Genomic DNA, 21,818 nt, shown 5'->3' on the forward strand with positions numbered 1-21,818 from the left:
CTGACTATGCTTTTGTAAACAGACAAAGGAAACAAACTGCCCTTGTTACGTGGTGGTGATCTTGTCCTCTGCTCTGAGGGTAAGGAGCTCTCGGACCTCATTATCGGCCCAATTTGCAGACATTAAACAACTGCTATTCTTCCTCTTCTTGAAGTTAGCTGCTAACTGCTGCTAGCTGCTTTTTGAATCTCCCAGTGGTGGGTTGCACAAATAATATGTTGTCAAAACATCCCAGCCATCCTGTTCTGCTGGCTGTCCCTTTTACAGAGACATTGATTTAGCGATGTTACTACCTTCGCTGCTAGCTTTAAGGCAAGAAAACTCTAACTTTCCATTGTACCTTTTATACAGAACGATGAGGCGGGACATTCTCACCTTGAACAGGCAGTGTAAAAGGGGCCAATATAACATTAAACAATATACCTCTGAAATCGTTATTCAGACAACCTGTCCCTCCTCTGAGTCAGCACAATTTTTTTGTAATTACTTTGACATCTTTAGGCATTATAAGATGTTTAAGATACAGGTGTTCGATAGGTAACCATCCAGATGTGTCAAATGCTGTCTTTATACATTATAAACCACTGTGTAGTGTTTCAGTGTCAAACTCATGGGTCTATCACCCAAAACTGTCCTTCCCGGATCGTGTTTCCTCTTCTCGTTGCAGCAGCACTGCTCCACCAACGCAGTGCTATTTTTGGTGTGAGCACCCACTTATTAAGGTCCTATATGTATATGTATGTAAAGTCTTCCTTACCAGCTGCACTTGGAGATTTTAAGCTTGAGTAGATTTTTTCTCTCAGATGATTTAAATAATTTATAGTATGTCTTTAACACTCATGCAGCTCCACATGTAGGGATTACAGCAGCCCCAAAAGATACAGCTGTAGCTACATTAATTCATGAGCAAGGTATGTCTCAACACGAGACTTAAACTGGTTGTTATGATGATTGTATGTCAGTGGATATCATGATTTAGAAAGTATAACACTGAACATCTCACGTAATGAGTATAAGTCAGATATTTGAGCAGCTCGCACTAAACAGTCAAACTGTTTGCCTTTAATTCAAGTGTTTTCAGATGTTCCTCTGGTTCCGTAAACTTGTTTGCTTCTAAGCATGTTGTGACACTGTTTGATTTCTCTTTGGTATTAACGTTCAAAGACTAACGCTTAAGGCAATCTGACAGCTAGAATTAAGTGTAAAACAAATGTGGGCTCTCTGTGTGCCCAAGAGAATCAGAACAAACTGTTAGAGCTCACTCCGATTTGCCAAAAACCTCTCTAGTGGTGGGTGGTGACGCCTACGCCTTGTTCACTGTTTTATCCTGTTAGGATTTTTTACTCAAATTACATAATGGACCAATGGCTGTTGCACTGCTGTTGGTTGTGTGAATTATTCACTACAGAAACTTGCTGCAGTCCTTTTGTGCCCTGCTACACTTATCTGCCCTCTTCTCACAGTGACTCAGAGAGGTTTCCTCGCCCACATTTTCCACCTGTGTTCTTATTCCGTTACAGACCAGGTTTTTAATTAAATCAGGTTTATTTACATATAATTTTTTTTTTTTAGGCAGTGCTAAACACAGACAAGGGGAACAGATAATAATACAACTGGATCATACCTATGTTCTCAGGGTCATTTTATCTCTTGATAAAAACTGAAATTGCAAGAGTTTAAGGGCCAGCTTTCCAGTTCAAATAGCAAAAGAACAAAGTGATATGAACTTTAGATTGCAGTTTGAAAGGTAAAAATTCCGTTCAGCCATTGCAACGATATCCATGTTTAAAGTCAGAGAAGGCGTAGGTGTCACAGAGTATAACATCACTTTGCTCTAAGCTGTAGGTGGGTGATTTCAACATATTGACCTCAGGAAAAAACCTTGCTGAGAACATAAAACCCTTTGATGAAAGGTTTCCTTAATGAGTCATATTAAGAGGTTATCGAGCTGGGGAACACAGAACCATGGAAGCATAGATACGCTCCCAATACGAGATGGAAACAAGTCTGCAGCCATGCTAGCAGCTCTGTGAAGCTATACCAGGTCCCCAGGCACACTCATAAGCCTTGCAATTTTTTCCCAGTGGTCACTTGCAGTATTACAATAAAATCCCCTGTGGCCCAAAAAGCATTTTCCCCATAGATTCCAATTGTAAAAGAGTAAAACAGTTGACAGGACACCTCCAACCTCCAAAGGTCAATTATGAATCTCTCTGTTCTGAATTTTTGTGACATGATCCCAGTGCAAAGTCTCTGAGCTGATAGAAGCTCTTCTGGAGCCTCGCAGTGCTGGCCTGGTGTATATGGTACCTTCTTTCTGATCTCAGCAGGGAGAAAAGGGTATTATCTGAGTGGTTGGGATCCTTAATGATTCTCCTAGCCTCATTCTTGCAGTGCCTGGTCCAAACATCCTCAAGGGTAGAGCAGTGCCTAATAAATATTCAGCCAAATGAACCACTCTTTGCCGGGGCAGGGCCTTGTGCTCCTGTTCGGTGCTGTTTTCGTACCAGACAGTGATGTTCTCCGTCAGGATGCTCTCGATGGTGCAGGAATAGAGATTTCTCAGTATTTGAGGGCATTTTGTCACTCCTAATGTCACATTTACACTGGCATTTACACAAAGCTGTCCTGTTAAAGATCAGTGGGACATCCACATGGCCCGTTGCAGAGCCTGCAGCAAATCAATAAAAGTTCACAGCATGGGCGAAGCAGCTTTGACGAGCCATGCTGCGGGCGCATCACACAGGACGGCACTCCACATGTTAACAGTAATTAACCTTGATCCATGTCTCAAACTATGGGTACTTGAATTGAAGAGAACTGGGCCTGAAAAGTCCTTGAATTTAATGTTGAAGAAGGTTTGAAAACCCTGCAAAGTACTGCTAAGGTTGATGGGAATGTCATTAGTTTTGCAGGTAGTCATAAAATCAACATCAGTAGCGACTTAAAAATGACTTCACCAAAGTTAATACCAATTGCCGGAGTACAAATCTGCTGCCATCCAATAAAAAGCCCTCATCTCATCTCAAACAGCAATTTATCTCTCTCAGTAATAGTTCCTAGGAGGCCAGTTGCTGAGTTGCTTGGTTGCTGTGTTCAGACCATTTCAGCAGAGTGCCTGGAGAAGGGAGCACAATTTCAAACACTCTTAAATGAACTATTATTATATCACATAGATTTATAGGGCAAAAGTTTATATTAATAGATTACTATTCATGAGCTTACTTGAGTTTTGGAGGATGTAAATAGGATGTATAATGTTGCTCTGGATTATCATTTGCAGAACTTTGCATGTTCGTGCTCTGTCTTACAGCATGATTCTGATGTGTTGTCCTCGTAGGACTGCACGAGTCCTCTGAACAGTGTCTGTTGGTTGTTCTAAGATAAAAACAAAAGGCCTTTGTGGTTTTGGCCACTTGTTACTGCACCAGCCTCACTGTAAATGGTAGTTAGATGACTGTGGTTTCAAGAATTTGCCCTAAAAAGCACTTAAGGGCTCTATTATAAGCACATAATTGACCTGTTTCTATACATATATGATGTGATAGTTTCAGGTCAAGGGAAGTTCAGTGTTCAGACCAAAAATAATGAGTTTGGGAAACCAGATATCTCACTAGCTGCTGCTGTATTTATGGAGTGTTTTCTATTGATCCTCGCTGTCGAAGCACTTCAGAGAGGAGTTTGTTAGGCCGCAGGAGTTTAAATTGTTGCACGCTATGATGATTTACACTAAGACAATATAAATTAGTCAACTGTCAGAGATCTTGTTATTCCATATGTCATGGTAGCTACCCCAGTAATATCTTCAGTTGAATTTTTGCCATCAATAAGCAGGATGAGGTTATGGTAATATATATAGATTTTTGCATCGATGCAGCAGAGTTTCTTGATTTATCAGGGAATTAATTAACTGGGTTTGCCAAAACTTTAGTCCATGTCTGGATATTTTGAGTTTATTATGAAGAGAAATTACTTTACTGAGATAAAAGAGCTGAAACAGTTACTGCAACTATTATGTTAATCAATCAATCATTTGAGTAGAAATTTGTTAGAAATGCCAAACATTTTCTGGTCCCCTTTTATGCTGTATGAACAGATTTGCTGCCCTTTGATACCTCCACACTGGCGACAGATGTGACTGGAGGCAATATGTTTTTTTGGGGTTGTCCTTCCATCCCATTCTTGTGAACAGGATATCAGGAATGCTTTGTAGGAATTTTTCTCAAATTTGGCACAAACGTCCACTTGGTCTCAAGGATGAACTGATTAGATTTTGCTGGTCAAAGTTCACTGTGACCTCACAGAACATGTTTCCACACAGAAATATAACAGATAAAGTGGTGACACTTCATATCCAAAAGGTCAAAGGTCAACTGCACTGTGACATCATAATGTTCTGCAAAACTACTGTTCAGTGTCATAACTCAGGAACAGAAGGGGAGACATTTTATGAGATACTGAATTGGTGACTCTTTTCTTGGGTGTCCACCTTGTTTTTGTGTATAGATCTTCTGTGCTGCGGGGTTGAAGATGTGTGTGAAGCATCCATGTTTTAGAATTTGTAGCTTCTTTGCAGCAACATCCATATTTAAAGTATTGTCAACTGTCATGGCTACATATGAGTCTGGACAGACATGGATGTAAACTGTAACTTGACTGGTTGGCAGAGGCAAAAAGCTGCAAGGCGATAATAGATAGTAGTTGTCATTTATGGTTGTAAACAGCATATTTAGCCTCTGTGTTTTTGAAATAAAAAAGGCATTTTAAAATAATGTAATCCATTTATCAAGAAAACAGCTGGTATAATAGTTGTTAATGGAAATAACTCAGCTGCAGCCTACAAGATAAACAGCACTGATTATTATCACAGTGTAAAAATGACACATACTGTTATACAGAGGAAGAAAAAAGAAGAAAAAAACAGGAAGTGTAGAGAGAGCTGATTTAGAAAACCCCTGCAATATAGAGGATGACAGTGTTGTTCCAACGTACTTTAAGTAAGGATCCCAAACTTTATAAAAAGCCCCTACTGAGAATTGAAGCATACAAGAGATATAGTCCTTGGGAATACACTGCATTATAAGATTGTGCCACGACTTTTTTGTTGGAGCAGCGTCCGTGTTCCAGAACAGCAGAATACTTTTCCTGGCAGCAAAATTTAAAAGATTGAAAAGTCTCTTGTGTTTAATATTTGCAATATGACCATCCGGGAGTCCAAGTAGGAGGCACATAGAGTCCAATTCTCAGACCTAGTTCTGTGTTACGTAATTGACAATGTTACGTGATGTATCTGTAATTTTAAGCTTGTATGTCTATAAGATTTTGTACCAATAAAAGAGGAGACAGAATAATCACAAACATCAGAGATTTCCTAAATCAAACGTCATCATGGCTGGAAACACCAGTGTTGCTGCTGCTGTTGTGTGTGTGTAGGACAGTTGCAGCAGTCAGTGGTACAATCTGTTCATCCCACTTAACCTCATTTCTCTGTGTGTGCGTGCACTCTCTTGCTCTCACGCTCTCTCCCCCTCTCTCTCCATGTTACTCAATCACCAGATTACAGGATGCTCTCACTCTCTCACCCTTTTCATCCCCGCGCTGCCAGTGAAGGAGTGCGGAAAGGCAGGGCTCAGCAGGCTGCATTATGTCCCGCTCAGACATGGCAGCAGTGCGAGCGACGCTGCTCATTCACACAAAAGACTCCAAACACGCACATGCGGCAGCGCTCTCCAAAACACTGAACCCACACAGGGCTCAGACAAAATGTAGATAATCTCCCATCCAACAGGCGCTGTCAGCCAGACAAAGGGACAACACATGCATGCATATATGCACATACACATGCGCTCATGCGTATGCTAACACATGCATCCACGCAAGGGATATAAGGAGCAAATTGACACTGTATGTTGGCGTCAGAAGCTTTTGTGTCGTAGATTAAATTTTGCTGTGGGGCTGAAAGTGGTCTTGACTCTTTGTAAATCTCTGTGGATTGGCATGATGTGGGATTAGCTCAGATTAAGATTATATTTTGTTCGTTTGTTTGGTGGGAGCGCTGTCTGAAGACTCCTCATTTGTTTTGAATCCGCAGACACCGAGACTGAGTGCACAGGCTACAAAGCACTTCCTCTGGAGGCTATTCTCCCTTTTCTTATAATGCTAATGTAAAATATTTCTCCTCATCCTTTTGAAATTTATTTAGATCAAGGCAGACGGGAGGGTATTCTCTTGTACTGCGAGTGTGTTTACCAGTCTGTTCCCCACACCCACAGTGTCGAGGCAGTCTCTGCATGTGCATCAAAGCCTCCATAAAACACTCACATGCGATTACCATAATGCAAAGTGTTCATACTCGTAAGTGTCCATGGCAGAGCAGAAGTCTTTATTCTCTGTGTAACAGCTCTGCCACATTATGCCTCATTATACCAAAAAAATCCTTTAAACACACCCTGAATTTCAACTCCAGGCTGAACTCTGCACCTCTCTTTGCTTTGCAGTACCTGATCAAAGTAAATGAGATCAAGACCAAGAAAGGAGTGGACCTCCTCCAGAACCTGATTAAGTATTACCACGCACAGTGCAAGTAAGTACCACCTTAATCCCCCTGAACCTGAATGTATCAAGCCCCCCTGTTGTGTGCATCACACCCACTTAGAGATGTATTTCAGAACACGCCAAAGAAAATGGCTGTGCCTCTCTCCTTCCTTGCAGCCCTTAATGTCAATTTTCTATCTCCTGTATGATTCACAGATCTTGAGGGTGCACAGTCATATATAAAGCTCTCATAAATATGCACAGGTCATCATACAGATATGTTCTGACAGCTGTGGGGTTTGGTGGGTAAATAAGTGGGCGCGCTCCTTTCCAGAACCGCAGTTCACAACGGTCTGTGACAGGATGACAAATTTTTGCTCAGCGTTGCTAGGTCCTGTCATAACACTGGGGCAAAACAATATACTTCCACCGTTTAATCTGTTCAACCTGGGCCCTGATGGATAGAAAAACTGCAGGGGTGATGGATTAGAAGCATAAAAGCAATCGATGGGGAGCTGTGGGACGATTGTGTGACTGCTCGCAGAAGAAAACAATTTGTTTTCATTTTTGAACCACTTCATTCAACTAATTAAGGATGGTAATTAAAAGGAAATTTGGGTGTTTGTCAGCCCGACCAAGGGAGACATGGATTCTTGGAAGAACAGCATTGATCAGGGTGAGATGCCGACAGCCTTCCAAAAAACTTAAAAGCAACAGAAATCCTCTGAAATCATCTTTTATTGGCAGGCAGTAAAAACAACTCGGTGTGTTGCTTGTTATTTTATTTTATTTAACTATTTTACTAATTTACAGACACATTACTCATCCAGCATGCACACAAGCTACATGAGAGACGAGGACATCCATCGTTGGACCTAAAATAATGTTACAACTATAGCCACTTTGTTAGCCTCCAGGTCGCACATTAGCCATAATAGCTAGAAAAAAGAATACTTTGCAAGATGGCTAAGGTGTTATTTTCAATTTTCATGTGAGCTTGTTGTAGATTTGTGACATACTTTCCTTTGGCGGGTCTGGTTCTTGACTTCTGGGGGTCATCTTTGCATATTTTGAAACTATTCCAGACACTTGACACTTGATTTATGGGCTATTTGGGATTTTTCGGTTAATTCAAGGCTTTGAAGCATTTGAGTCAGCCCTAGTATGTATCTAACTGATGCATTCTCAAAGTAACTTTTCTGCCTTCTTGGCAAGGTTACAATTGAAAAGGAGATTCCATGTCAGTTGTTTTTTATCTGGTTAAATAAATAAATAAATAGTGAATAAAATGTCAGAAAATAGTGAAATATTCACTGTGTAATTTCCCAGGGCCCAAGGCGACATCTTCAAATAGCATGTTTTATCCGACCAACATACCAAAACTCCAAAGCTATTCAGTTTATTATCATGTATAACAAAGAAAAGCATCAAGTTGTCACATTTAAGAATCATGAAGCAAGGAAGTGTTTGACTTTCTTGCCTAAAAAATGACTGAAACACTTATTCGATTATCAAAATAGTTGCCAATTAATTTGTGTTGATCAACTAATCGATAAATCGACAAATTGTTGAAGCCAGAGGTATAGATTTTGGAGGGGAATGCAGACGGCACGTCCCCTTCAATATTTTGAACATGCATTTGTCCCCCTAAAAACATAAAAGTAGCAGGGGACTTTAATTTTGACAAAATTTAATACGTTTGCACCATAAATCGATGCAGAAAAGATGCAAATTGGTGCATCAAAATTCCCCAGAATGCAGGAAAAAAGTGTTTGATGCTCAACATTTTTTGGCGAAGACCCCCAAACCCTCACTTCACATTCGTCCCCTCCCCATTGTTGAAACTGAATCTGCTCTCATAATGTAGCTCTATTTGAGAAGCTGTCAGAGTCTCCCACTCCTCGCCCCAGTGAACATCATTCTTGTTGGAGTCCATATATTCCAAATCTCTACAACAGAGATGATGGGTAAAATGTTTTTATGATTATTTCTCACAATGATTACAGAATCCCCCATTACATGATAAGTAAAAGAAATGCTGGATACATTTATAACTGTACAGTGCAGCAAAATGCGCAAAAAGTCAGCCGAGGTGAATCCTGTCTATACCTGCAGAATCAACACTTAATACATCCTGTCATTCTGCGAGGCCGTCAGTACTTGACATGGAGCGCTGGATGGAGTGGGAGGAGAGCTGCGGGATCCTCGATGCACAGATTAAAAGAAAACAAGCAGAGGAGAGATGTGACAGAGAAAGTAATGAGCAGAGGAAGGGAGAGGTGGAGGCAGGGGGTGGAGAGAGGGAGGTCATTAGCGGTGATTTGCGGCTGCGGCGCTGCATCGAGGTGTGTAACGCCGACAGATCTGTGATGGATTTCAGGATGGGCTAAGCACCTCTGCAGATCTACCGCGGACACAGCCAGCTACGGTTTCTGTGCCAAGAGCCAAAGGCGCCAGAACAAGCCGAGCTATACATTAAACATAAACTGCACCAACCTCCTCTCTCTGCGTGACCTTCATAGTAGCCAAAAGCAGCACAGCGCAGCACCTGACATTTGCAGAGTAGTAATTCCCATAAATGACGGGCTTGTCTCTCATATTTATTCCAATGCATGTTAAATGTCAGCGAGATTCACATGTACCTTTGTTCCCCAGTTTCTTCCAAGATGGCTTGAAGACAGCGGATAAGCTGAAGCAGTACATTGAGAAGCTGGCAGCTGATCTCTACAATGTAAATACTCACATCTTTACCTTTTCTACTCTTCCTATGCTTTTATTTTCCACAGAGTCAAAGCTGATGTGTGTTTGTGTACATGTACTTTTCAATGCTTACCTTTTTTATATCTCAGTTAAATCAATACAGTTGTTTTGGCAAAAAAAATCTCACCTCAAGGTCCACTTACTAGCTTGTCCTGAATTTCATGCATCTCTAATTTAGCAGAAGAATTTGCGATAAAGGCTCAGGGAAAAGCTAGTAAGTGGACCTCAAGGTGAGATTTGACTTTCTCCAAGGTAGAGAATAAAGTTGCACGATTATACAGTTCATGATTCGTATAAAGGTACTTTCAGACTGCAGGCAAAAGTGGCCCAAATCTGATTTATTTGCTCATATGTGACTCAGATCTGTTTTTTCCTTCATAACAGTGTGTCATATCAGAATTAATGCGACTTTTATGTCACTTGCCTGAACTGAGTGTCTTGCCGCAACGGTCTTGTGGAGAAGCGCTGACACATGTAGATAATTAAAAGTAGCCCCTGACATCCTGAAATGTTGGATGAAATCTGTCTCAGTGAAGCCATTTACATCACGATCCCACCACTCCTGGCTCCGACTCCACATCCACACACACACCTCCGTACAGACGTAGCAGCAGTTGCTTCACAGAAAGCCATTATTCAAAACTTGGCTCTCTTTCTCCTTGTCCTCGTCCTTGTTATCATCTGCTCGTGAATTTGCTGGCGTCCTCTGCACATCAGCTTATAAATGGAACTGTAAACGCTGGCTCGAGTGGCCTCCGTGTTTACTTCCGTATGACAGCGTGCTGCGTTCGATGTCTTTGTTATTGTTCTTTTACGCATGCAGGTCAATTCAGGAATTTGTGACCAGTTCAAATTGGAATCTGATATCGGCCACTTTTAAAAAAAAATAATGTGAACATAGCCTCAAAGTATTTGCATTAGCCCTAAAAGAAATGACTAGATAAAGGGGCCATGCATCACAATAAGTAATTGTAAAATGATGGCTCTCAGTAAAGCAAGTTTAGCACTCCATCACAGACAAATGTTTGAAAGCAATGAGCCTACACTGACTGCTCACCACCATTTCTTATTTACAGTACCGCTCTGCTTTCCCCTGAAGCAGCAGTTTTATCAGGGTATAATGCTCCTGCAGTTGTTATATGGACGGAAAGTAGCACATCTGCAGCAACTGTCATGATTCAGAATCTCCTGGAAACTCGTAGACCTCACATATCCAAAGATGGCAACGCCTGGGAAAGTAGATGTCAGACAGAAGATCCTCACACTGTACTGATCCCTCCCAATGATTCATTTATTCAGTCAATCATTTATGTGTCACATGAATTGATACAAGGTAGAACTCAGCTCCTTTAGCATTGCAGTTTAGTCTTTTTAGCCTCTTTTTACACTGTAGTCCGCTGCTTTATAATTTTCCATGTTTCCAGACCGGCTGCAGCGTGTGTTTATGGCAGTGCAGATGGTTCTGGTAATTATGGTTTCTGGTTGTGGAATGAGTTGACCTAAGATTTGCGTTCAGTCGCTTTTGTTGTTTTACAAATTAAATCCACCAGACTCAGTGAATTCATGAATGTCATCTGTGACGTTGACAGAGATGTCCTTGAACATGCTCCAGACTCTGTCTCTTGTGACACTGGGAGGATGCAGTGTAGTTTGTTTACATATCTTGACCTCAACAAGATGGCCGCATGGTCGCTCCTCCCAAACATGGGCAGCAATTCTGCCTTGTGGCCCAGGGTGAGCAGGAATGGGACAGCACCTCACATTCCCCCTGTCACACCAGTCCTCATTCACCATTAAGCAGACACCTCCTCCCTTTCTCTTACCAGAGTCCTCTGCCATGTCAGATTGACATATAGAAAAAGGGTCACCTGGTAGAATCGCACTGTCCGGTATTCCAGGATTTGGCAACGTTTCAGTGAAACAAAGGATGTTACAGAGCTACATTTTGATCTAACAGAGATCTCACAGAGGCTGACACTTCGGAGCTGTCAGCACAGTGTGTGGATCTTCTCTCTGAGTCCTGCTCTTTGTCTTTGATCAGCATAAAAAGTTTTTGAGATGTGCGTTCTCACTGTTTGCTAATGCCTGGGAAAGTCTCACAACTCTAGTGTGAGAGGTGTCGTGTAAATTACAAAATAATGTGAAAGTTTAAAGTGTATCTTCAAAAAATAAAGTAAAGGGAAGTCTGCACATTTATTTTGTAATGGAGAAGTTGATTTCAGTCTTGGTATTTTTATTTGTGCAATAACCTTCTCTATGTCAACATCTCCCAGTTCTGCCGGTGCATCTTTTCCTCAATCCTGTATTTGTTCTCCTCAGATCAAACAAACTCAGGATGAGGAGAAGAAGCAGCTGACTGCCCTGCGGGATCTGATCAAGTCCTCCCTCCAGCTGGACCAGAAGGAGGTAGGCAGGTCACTTTCAGAGACACTCAGTCACATTTAAACGTGTAGCAGGACCAACCAAAACTCAGACATACAGGGCTAAACACAACAATAGCAGACCTCACACCAGTCGTATTGCTCCAGCTGCCGCACAGACATCTTGTTAGAGACTGATGATTTGACACTCCTATCATACTTTTTTTTTTACCACACACCTCCTCTCACTCTGGCCACTACCAGGTTTGGAGCTTGTCTCCTGCAGCACAGAGCGAGTGCCCAGTGCTGTACCATGCTGGTAGCCAGTGTGTGGTAGGCTTTGCTGGTGACCAGTGTTGTGCCTCACTGGCTGCTCAGTGGAGAGCCACTCACTGCCCGACTTAACACCACATCGCATCACACTTATAACACTGCCAACCCCGGATAGTCTGCTGCGGCTTGTTCTCACACATTCTCTCTCTCTGTCCGCTGCTCTGCATGATAACAATGTACATAGTCTTTCACATTTAATTTACACTTCCTGTAGCTTCTCTTGTTAATAGCACCCACGGTAAGCACGTTACGTAGAAAGTTAAACACACGAGACTGTGGTTTTGGTCGGCACATTGGCGGGCGGCACACTCTTTCACACCCACGTCTGCACCTGAGCTGGATCTTTCACACCTCTCCCCTCTATCTTCCCCCTACTGCCTTCTGCTTGTCTGGAATCAAGTCTAGAAGAGTAAGTGCTGGTGCATGCTGAGCATGCTGGCATCTGTCTGTTCTGCTTGACACCAGAGTGGTTTGGCCCTGTAGAGGCTTCAGAGCATGCCCTGTAGTGTTAATTTTCCTGTTATCACTTTTGAGAAGAGACTTTGATGTTTGAGGAGTTTGTAGTGTGTTTGTGTGCGTGTTGCATGTCTTTCAGCAGCTTCTCTGTACTCCCTGAGCGTTAAACATTGGTGTTTTGTGTTTGCACGTATCGTGTGGATTCGCACAGGACTCGCAGAGTAAGCAGGGCGGCTACAGCATGCACCAGCTGCAGGGAAACAAGGAGTTTGGCAGTGAGAAGAAAGGCTACCTGCTGAAGAAGAGTGATGGGTAAGCTGCTAGCACAGCCATTATTTAAAAATGCTGCGGAGCGCCATTCATGTTGCATTAAAATTTAAAGTGCACGCAGAGAGAAAAGACATGACAAGTCCTCTCCTAATGTGCCCCCCCATCCCCTCCTCCTCTTCTTCACAGGCTGAGGAAGGTGTGGCAGAGGAGGCAGTGCTCAGTGAAGGCGGGCATGCTCACCATCTCTCATGCCACAGTGAGTCCAACACACACACACACTGACTGTGCGGATCAAAGGGAGAACATCATGCGGGGAGGTTGTGTTGGGCTGTCTCAATCTGGAGGCTGGCAGAGTGGAATTGACATAGATGGGTTGTCATGGCAACCCTGCCCCCTCCCCTCTCTCTCTCTCATTGCCCCTCCCCCCTCTGCCTGCCGGTGACTCATCTCAGAGCAAGTGTGAGCGTACTGTATATGCTGGCAAGTCTGTGGGGTCGTCTCCACTCTGGTGCAGCTGCAGTGGCTGCTGTGCAGTGTGATATTTTCTTTCCTGTGCGAGCTGCAGGAATCTAGAAACTGCATTCAAATCTGAATTAACTCTGTAACACTGTCTGTCATCTGAGTTATAACCTCCCGCTGAGCCTTGAACAAAGAGAGCTGCTGGACTGAGGAGCTTAGCACAATCCATAAGTTTAGCTTATTGTGGCAGAGCAGTGGCAGGTGTCTCATCAGGCACAGATGTAAATCTAGTTGGCGACTTAAAAAGAAAAACAGGAAACATTTCATTTGGATTTAGGGATTAACAAGGTATGGTCTGTGTATTTTGGCGGTCAACCTGACTGTCAATATACTCTAAAGTTGTCAAATTACATCATCTAGAGTATTGGAAAACATACAATATGTAATTTTCTGCCACTAGGGGTCTCTCAGTTATAACAATAACAAAAGACGGGACAATGCAGTTAATTGTGAAGGAGGGTTTTTTCACTAGGAGTCGAATTATCCACAGAGGTCTCTTCCTCTCTAAAACAAATGGACCCGGTGATTTAAACTGGTTAAAACATTGAATAAAACAGTTTCATGCTAAGTGTTTCTCAGACACTTTTCAGCAAGGAAGAGGGAGAGAGAGAGAAAAGTTGTCTGAAACATTTTGGATAATGTATGTACACAGCTCAACAATATTTTTAACATTGGCATAGTAGTTTTTACACATTTAATGCAGAAAAGTTATAAATTGTATGTTTAAAAGAATCTCCTAAAAGATGCCAGAAGATTTTGACCTGACAAGGATCTTTATGTCTGCAAACCAAGTTAACACCTTCGAATTTAGGGAAGGTCATCTGATTTATACTAGCAATGGTACTATTAATGTCATTCAAGCAGATAAGGTGGCTTAACTCGTGTTACTGTGAAACAAAAAGCAAGCAGAAGCTCAGTTTGTGAAAGGCAGCAAATCTTCAACAGTTGTTTGGTAAGTAGCTATTAAAGTCATTTGGAGAGGATTTGAATTTCTATTTTTATTCTCAGTTCTTATCATTTTGGCACTGCTGATTTTCCTTTGGCGCTAGCTGAAACTTCTTGGGGGCTGCCAAAAATTCCTTTGCGGAGGAAAAACCCTGGTAAGCCCGGTGAAGTTGGCACTCAGGCGGCTTTTTACCAAGAGACACAGCTGGATGTACCATGGTAGGGAGGATAAGCTGTGGCAGTGCGTAATGACTGATAGATCTGACTGAGCCTCTGCATTTCTAGTGGGCACATTTGCCGCTTTTAGTGTGAGGGTGTGAGCTCAATTTGAACCTTCACACAGCTGCTGCCTAAAACGTGATGATTCTGAGAAGCTCAGGGGGAAGTGGTTGTCTCACATATGATATGAAAGGTTTCCTTTTGTTCAGCCGAGTGATGGAGGGACTAAATCTTTAACCTTTAAATCTTTAATCTGTCTTCTCTTGGTAGTTGTGCGAGAGCTTATAATCATTCCTCTCTGTCTGGAAGCGGTTTACCGCCACGCCACGTTCTTTTTTTTCTTCAGCCCTTGTGGCAGCTGAACTCTAGGTGACTCTAGTTGACATGGCGGCTTGCCAGCAGGCCAGCCAAGCTCCACGGCTCATCACAGCCTGTTAGCATTTCATTAGCACGTGCCCTGGCCCCCCCTCTCCTCTGCCCGGGCACTGGCAGGAGACAATGCTCAGTATACATGTGCCAACTGGGCCCATTATTACAGTACACGGCCCAGCCAGCACGGTCCAGTTTCTTAATGGGGACAACTGAGTTCATCCTGTTTTGTTTTTTTTGTGACAGAATTCTGTAGCTTCATTATGTGAATATTCAAATTCCTGATTTATGCATTTGAAACACAGCAGTAGTGTTGAATAAAACAGAGATAAGTTGATAAAAAATACTACAGTAATTTTGTTTTACATTACTGTGAATTTAATATTTTGGTGTTTGGACCAAAATATCTAATAAAATGCCAAACATTTGGTGGCTTCAGCTTCTTGAATATGAGCATTTGCTGCTACTTCCTGTTTTATATTGTTGTGAATTCAATATATTTGGGTTTTGGACTGTGGGTTGGACCAATCGAATCATTTGAAAACATCATCCTGGCATTTTCCACTATTTTCTGACATTTAATAAGTTGAAACAATAATAAGTTATTTAAAGAGACGCTCAGTTTGTTGTGATTGCATATTTCCTGTCTGACCTTCTGTCTGTTTGTGCTCGCAGTCCAACAGGCAGCCGGTCAAGCTCAACCTGCTCACCTGCCAGGTCAAGCCGAGTACCGAGGACAGGAAGTGCTTTGATCTCATTTCTCGTAAGTTTTCCTCTCGCATGCTGCACATTTCTCCACACGCCCGAATAGCTTAGTTATACACTGCGTATGTTAGTATGAGACAGCTGGGGATTTCCTGCCTTTAATAAACATCAAGGAAAACAAAACTGTAAAAGTACTACAGACTATTTTTAGACCGCTTATCCAACAGGTACCACACAGCCAGTGAAGCGATATATTTAAATAATTTACTGTAATCTGTTGCTATTAGGATTGTGAAACGTAAGATAAGAAATTTGCTCACTTAAAGGGGACCTATGATGCAAATATTTAGATTCATGCTTGTAATTTGGGTTTCTACTAAATGATGTTTACATACTTTATTGCTCAAAAAACACTTTATTTTCCTCATAATATCTGTGCTGGAACACCTGTATTAACTCTCTGCCTGAAACACGCCGTTTTAGGACCTGTGTCTTTTAAAAAAAAAAAAAAAAAAAAGCCCAGTCCACTCTTATTGGTCAGTGCCTCTGGGTCTTTTTTATCTCTTCATGTCTGCAGTCATTGCAGGAGAGTAATGACTGTAACAGAGAATGGCGTTACTTTCTATCATGAAAAATCCCCAATAGAAGCTTTTAAACATGACCGCACATGTTTGATTAGGAATATTTCTGAAATCTGTTATGATCTGATGTCAATTTGTTTCCTAAGTAGAAAAACTGTTGGAAACAGAGTATTGAGAATAATCTGAAGCCTGAGGTTTTTGCTCACAGGGATTACTTTGTCAAACATTTACCTCATTAATTGAAACTTTGGCCACGTTTAATATGAATATTCATCATTTTAACATTACATATGAGAGATAATGAAAAGCATGATTGTTCCCCTTAAACATCTTTGTTTCTGTATTCCACAGATAACCGGACATATCATTTCCAGGCTGAAGATGAACAAGAGTTTGTCATGTAAGTACTGTAATAATACTGCTTAAAAACTTTATTAATGGAGGGGCTGGTTACTGGCTGCTCTTTGTGTCACTGCCATACTCAAAGGCAGGAAGTCACAGAGAGACTGTTGAGAGTGGGTGGCAGTGTGAGGATGGCAGTGGGATTTGTGGTCGCCAGTAATTCAGGTCGCTGTAACCTCATGCTGTTGTTTCCAAGGCTGTCACACACACGTACATGTCGGCAGGCAGACACACACACACACACGCACAGACACGTAGCACTACAACAAATCTTTTATTAAATGATCACACACCGCTGTTCACGTTTCCTGTAAACTTTGTCTTCACAGCAAAGCAAACATTGTGATAAAAAGGTAGTTGTATGAAAACAAATGTCTGTTCTACAATGAAGTAGAATCATGCAGAATTATTAATTGGTGGCTAGCTAACCAAACAGCTAGCATGTTTGCTGGCTTATTGTTCTGGAGGTAGATCCTAATGCATTTTGCAAAAAAGCTAATTCATCGGGCTGACTTCTGTGTTCACTTTTGGTCTTACTCTGAGACAGTCTGTTGAAATGATTTAAAAGTGTATTTGAAAAGATGTCATTGGCTCATGCTGTTTGCCCCAAAGTGTTCTTTTTCCTGCAGACTATGAGTTTGAAAATACATAAATCTGGAGGTGTGGAGTTAAAAAAACAGAGCTTACCAGCTTGAGGCTAGTAGCTTGAGGCTACATTAGCCACTACTAGCACACTGAACTATAGGCTGTTGAGCGGCTTTATGTGTAATGTAAGATGACCCTGATGAAGGCAACAAACCGTAACGCATTGGTCTTGCAGTTAAGTTGATCTGTATACTACAAGTGTTGTTAGAGTTTTGCCCGCGTTAGACTTCTTTCTCTGTTTCATGCACCTTAAAGTAGGTAAAATTGTGGCAGAAACCCTCACCCTGCTTCTGGGTAATGTAGGCGCCAGCTTTTATATTTCTGGTTCTCTTGCAATGATTTTTATAATCTGTTTTTTAAAGCTGTTCACTGTGAGTCGTCAATATTATAGGAGTGCAATGCTAAATCAGTGAGAACTGAAGAGTCTTTATTTTGTGTCTTTGTGAGTTTGTGGAAATATTTTTTTTTCTCTTTTCTAGTTGGGAAGGTGGGTCAGAAATCTACTTGCCCAAAGTCAACTTTTACTTGCCCCAATACAAACAGTTTAATTTATTAGAGCTTATCAAATTACAACAAAGACTAAAGTTAATTGTCATCTTGTGATGTTTTTAGAACATTGACGTGCCTTTGAAAAACTACCCCATTTTATTCACCTTGCTCTCACTTGCACTGCAGGTCATAAAATTTGTGTTCTTGTTAGATACTGAGCATGTTCAGCTCTTGACAGAGATGACAAGGAAGCGAGATGGCTCACTCCTTTGCTACTTCCATCATCAGATCTGAGGAAAAAAATGATGTATTTAATTCTTTTTTTTTGATGGGGGCATGTTAGTTGTTAGATTTACTAGCCTAACGTGGCATTTAACTAGCCACAGGCAATCAGGCGATGTTTATTGTTGAGCTCTGCATATTTTTTGTAGAAAGAATATCAGATGTAGGGGAGGTAACAGATTTTGCACAACTTTAGCTTTTGTTCAATTACATGTTGAGGGCTATGGTGAGAAAGGTAACGCTGGTGTCACAGACTTCATATGCATGTCTCTGGTATTCAGATGACGTCTCGGCCCTCAGGCCTTCCTCAAGAAAAACAATCCTGACTTGAACAGTCTCGACTGTTGATCTTAAAGAAGGCCCGAGGGCTGAAATGTCATCTGAGTACCAGAGGAAAGTGTGTGTCTTGTTCCCTACTTTCAAGTCTGCTGCCAGTGATCAGCACCGCACTCCCTTACCTTATATATCCAATAAGGTAATACTGACATTGCTTTTTTAGACATGGAATATCATGGTTATAATGTTTGTTCATTTATTTATTTTTATTTGGTATTTAATAAACCACAGAAGTCAGTTGAGAACCAATTCTCATTTACAACAGAGCAACATAGATCTATGTACTGTGTTCCTGAGAAGCAAATTCAAAAACAGGCTCTTTATATCAAGAAGAATTATTATCTAGAAAAATTACAGACATAAATAAGAACCCTTCTGCTGCATCTAAAGTCATCTGAACACTCAGAAAAACACTGAATCCCATCAAAAACATTCTGAATCCTCTTGAGCTGTCTAGACTAAAAACACTCTTGAAACACACTTTGATTTGTGGCACTTCTCTGTTCCGGCCTCGCATGTTCTCAGTCTGATGCCTCGCTGTGGTCGAACACTCTGGATCTCCATGTACTTGTCGTCCTTTGGGATCCTGCTCGCTGCTCCTCACTGCCGCTTCAGTCACGCACTTCCAATTGCAGCAGCGGCAGCAGCGTCTTCATGGGATTTTCCATGAAATATTTAGTATTCCATAGGGCTCCCGCTTTGTGCAATCACGCTCCCCCTCAATTAGGCTGGGAGCATATTATAATGCATAGCATAAGTAAACACATAAAGGCTTTGGCTCAGCATCTGTACACCTACGCATCTGTGGATTAAAATACCTCGGTTCTTCACACATTCTGATAAACTGACAATCTAACACATCGGTTTATGTGCCCACTCCCTGTCTGGCCTCTGCCTCTGCAGACAGGGTTGACTGACAATGACAGAGGAAGTGCTGACGTCAGGCTTGTAAAGCCCAGTGTGTTGGTGCATGTGTGCGCATGTGAGTGTGTGTGTGTGTGTGAGGGCCAGTTCAGTGGGTAACACTGCAGGAGCAGATTGTGCGTTGTAGAGAGCTGCAGGAAGCCATGTTTGAAGGGCAGCTACATCATTTCCTATCTGCATGATTCTTAATAACAACAATTTGTGCGTGCGTGCGTGCGTGTGTGGGTGTGTGTGTGCGTGTATGTGCGTGTATAGGCACAAAAAGATTGTCGAATTAGACACCTAATTTTAAAACAGAGCCATTGAAAAAAAAAAAAAATAGAAATAAGTCAAATTGAACTGATATTATCGTTATGATCTCAGTATTTATGGAAATAAGTTCTCCATGCGTCCTTTGTGCAGTTTAAGGGCCCTAATTTATGTGCAGCAAATAGCAGCACACAGGGCAGTGCAACTGTCATTGTTTCAGACTGATGCAGTTGTCATTTTTATAGCCCATCTGTGCACCCATGGGCGTGTAGGTCCTAAAATGAGGTGTGGTCAGGTGCATTGCTGATGTATTGCTATTTTGAGGCAGCAAAAAGCGATTGAGCCACTGACCAACAGGACCCTGGTGTCAACTCAATAGCGCTGTATTTTCCTGCTATTTCAAGGCCACATTGTTGAGATAGTAAGATGCGCTCATACACTCTGCTTGTTACACACACAGGGACGTGTGGATGGGTTGCAGGTTGGTCAAACAGTACATCATTAATTAGAAAAACATTAATTACATTCCTTATAATGTGAACATAGCAGAGAGCAGAGCTGCCGTCCAACTCAAACTAAGAGAGACGCATGTGTGCATTTACACACATGGAGCAGCGTAACTTCATTGATTATTTCAGAAGCTAAAGGTTTAGTTCTGTTTCCTCTGTCAAGTATGTAACCAGAGTTTTTACTTTTGCTGCTGAAATGTCCCACAGTATTTGCTGCGGGGACATTACTGCTCTGGAGAAAACAACTTGCTTTTCCAATTTGCCGAATCCACCATGCAAATAGCAGCACGCCAGCTGTAGGCACACCTGGCCTTTAAAAGGAAATGGGAAGACACTGATTGGTTAAATTCATGTTATGCTCAAATACACCTATGATTAATTAAAGGACTAAATACAACCCCTTTCCCCCTTGTGCCTCACTTTGCGCCCAGATTATTAACTGGTAAAAGTGGAGTTCGACACGCCCTAAATGCACTTAGGATGTGCACTTTAAACCATGCGCTATAGATTGTTTAAATAGGGCCCTCTGTCGAGTACTGCATCATATGTGTATAATCATAACAGACTATTGTTCTTTGTAGCTAATAATGATATAAATCAACATCTTACTCTTTCTTAGATTTTTTTTTTGGGCATTTTGCCTTTAATGGACAGGACAGATAAGTGTGAGAGGGGGAGAGAGAGAAGGGGGAATGACATGCAGCAAAGGGCCACAGGCTGGATTCGAACCCGGGCCGCTGCGGCAACAGCCTTGTACATGGGGCGCCTGCTCTACCACTAAACCACCGACGCCCCATCTTACTCTTTCTTTACTATAATTTACATTTTTAGTGATTTATTTCTATTTTTTGTAGAGTAGAAATGATTTGTTGATCGAGTCCCAGCTTCTCAATTGTTAGGATTTTCAGTTTGTTGTTTTTGTATCATTATGAACATTATGATGAACATTTGTCACAATTTATGGACATTTTTTAAACCAAACAACTAACTGATTTGAGAAAATGATCATTTTGTGGCAGTTGCACCTTGTTTTTTTATTTTAGCTGTGATGGTTATATGTCTTGGTAAAATAATTTTTCAATTGTGCTTTAAAATATGCATTATAAATAAAAATGTCTTATTATTAAAATTGATGTGATTATTGATGTGTTCCCTTGTGCAGCTGGATCTCGGTGCTGACCAACAGTAAGGAGGAGGCCTTGAACATGGCGTTCCGTGGCGAGCAGAGCAGCGGAGGCGAGGACGGTTTAGAGGATCTGACTAAAGCCATCATAGAAGACGTGCTGCGCATGCCAGGCAACGAACTCTGCTGCGACTGCGGGGCTGCAGGTGTGTACTGCTGCAGTTTGTGCTTCCAGAGAGGCCACTCACACATTCATATATATCCTCCTCCTGTTTTGTGCTTAGTCAACCCTCACCTTGTTACGGTAAAAGACAAACACCTTCACTTCAGCATTTTATGATTTCACTGTGGGCAAATGTTTTATTTAAAGCCACACACCTATCTGGATTCCTTTGCATTGTCACAGCTGCCTTGAACTCAGCGTCCTTCAGTTAGATGGTAACTGAACAAGCTACAAATCCCCCTGCAGCCTTCAACAAACAACTGTGTGTGTGTGTGTGTGTGTGTGTGTGCGCGTGCGTGCAAGCTTTGTTAGCATTCAGGACACAACCCCATCTCGATCCTCCCCCACATTAGGAAGCAAAGCATCAGCACTTGAGAGTGGCGTAGACATTCAGGCCCTCTGACACTGAACACACTCACATACATACATACATGCATACACACTCACACACACTCCTCTGTCAACACAAACACACACAGCAGTTCACCGAGGGACCGGCGGGAGGACTTTATTCTCTGAGGGTTAAAAAAAAAGCATTTCTACGCTTTGAGAAACAACATCATTACATCACGTTGTTACATAAGT

At 41.8% G+C, this 21,818-nt stretch overlaps 1 protein-coding gene across 4 annotated transcripts in view; it reads left to right on the forward strand.

The window, feature by feature from the left end:
* asap1b (ArfGAP with SH3 domain, ankyrin repeat and PH domain 1b) overlaps positions 1 to 21,818 on the forward strand; it is an 83,860-nt gene that overhangs the window by 39,715 nt on the left and 22,327 nt on the right. For all 4 annotated transcript variants that reach the window (XM_050056571.1, XM_050056569.1, XM_050056568.1 and 1 more), the window contains exons 7-14: positions 6,498 to 6,583; positions 9,190 to 9,265; positions 11,614 to 11,700; positions 12,655 to 12,755; positions 12,900 to 12,969; positions 15,441 to 15,528; positions 16,403 to 16,451; positions 21,050 to 21,216. In XM_050056571.1, coding sequence (XP_049912528.1) covers positions 6,498 to 6,583; positions 9,190 to 9,265; positions 11,614 to 11,700; positions 12,655 to 12,755; positions 12,900 to 12,969; positions 15,441 to 15,528; positions 16,403 to 16,451; positions 21,050 to 21,216 — 724 coding nt within the window. The remainder of the gene's footprint in view (positions 1 to 6,497; positions 6,584 to 9,189; positions 9,266 to 11,613; positions 11,701 to 12,654; positions 12,756 to 12,899; positions 12,970 to 15,440; positions 15,529 to 16,402; positions 16,452 to 21,049; positions 21,217 to 21,818) is intronic.

The sequence above is a fragment of the Epinephelus moara genome, chromosome 11 (assembly GCF_006386435.1).
Source record: "Epinephelus moara isolate mb chromosome 11, YSFRI_EMoa_1.0, whole genome shotgun sequence".
Taxonomy (NCBI): domain Eukaryota; kingdom Metazoa; phylum Chordata; class Actinopteri; order Perciformes; family Serranidae; genus Epinephelus; species Epinephelus moara.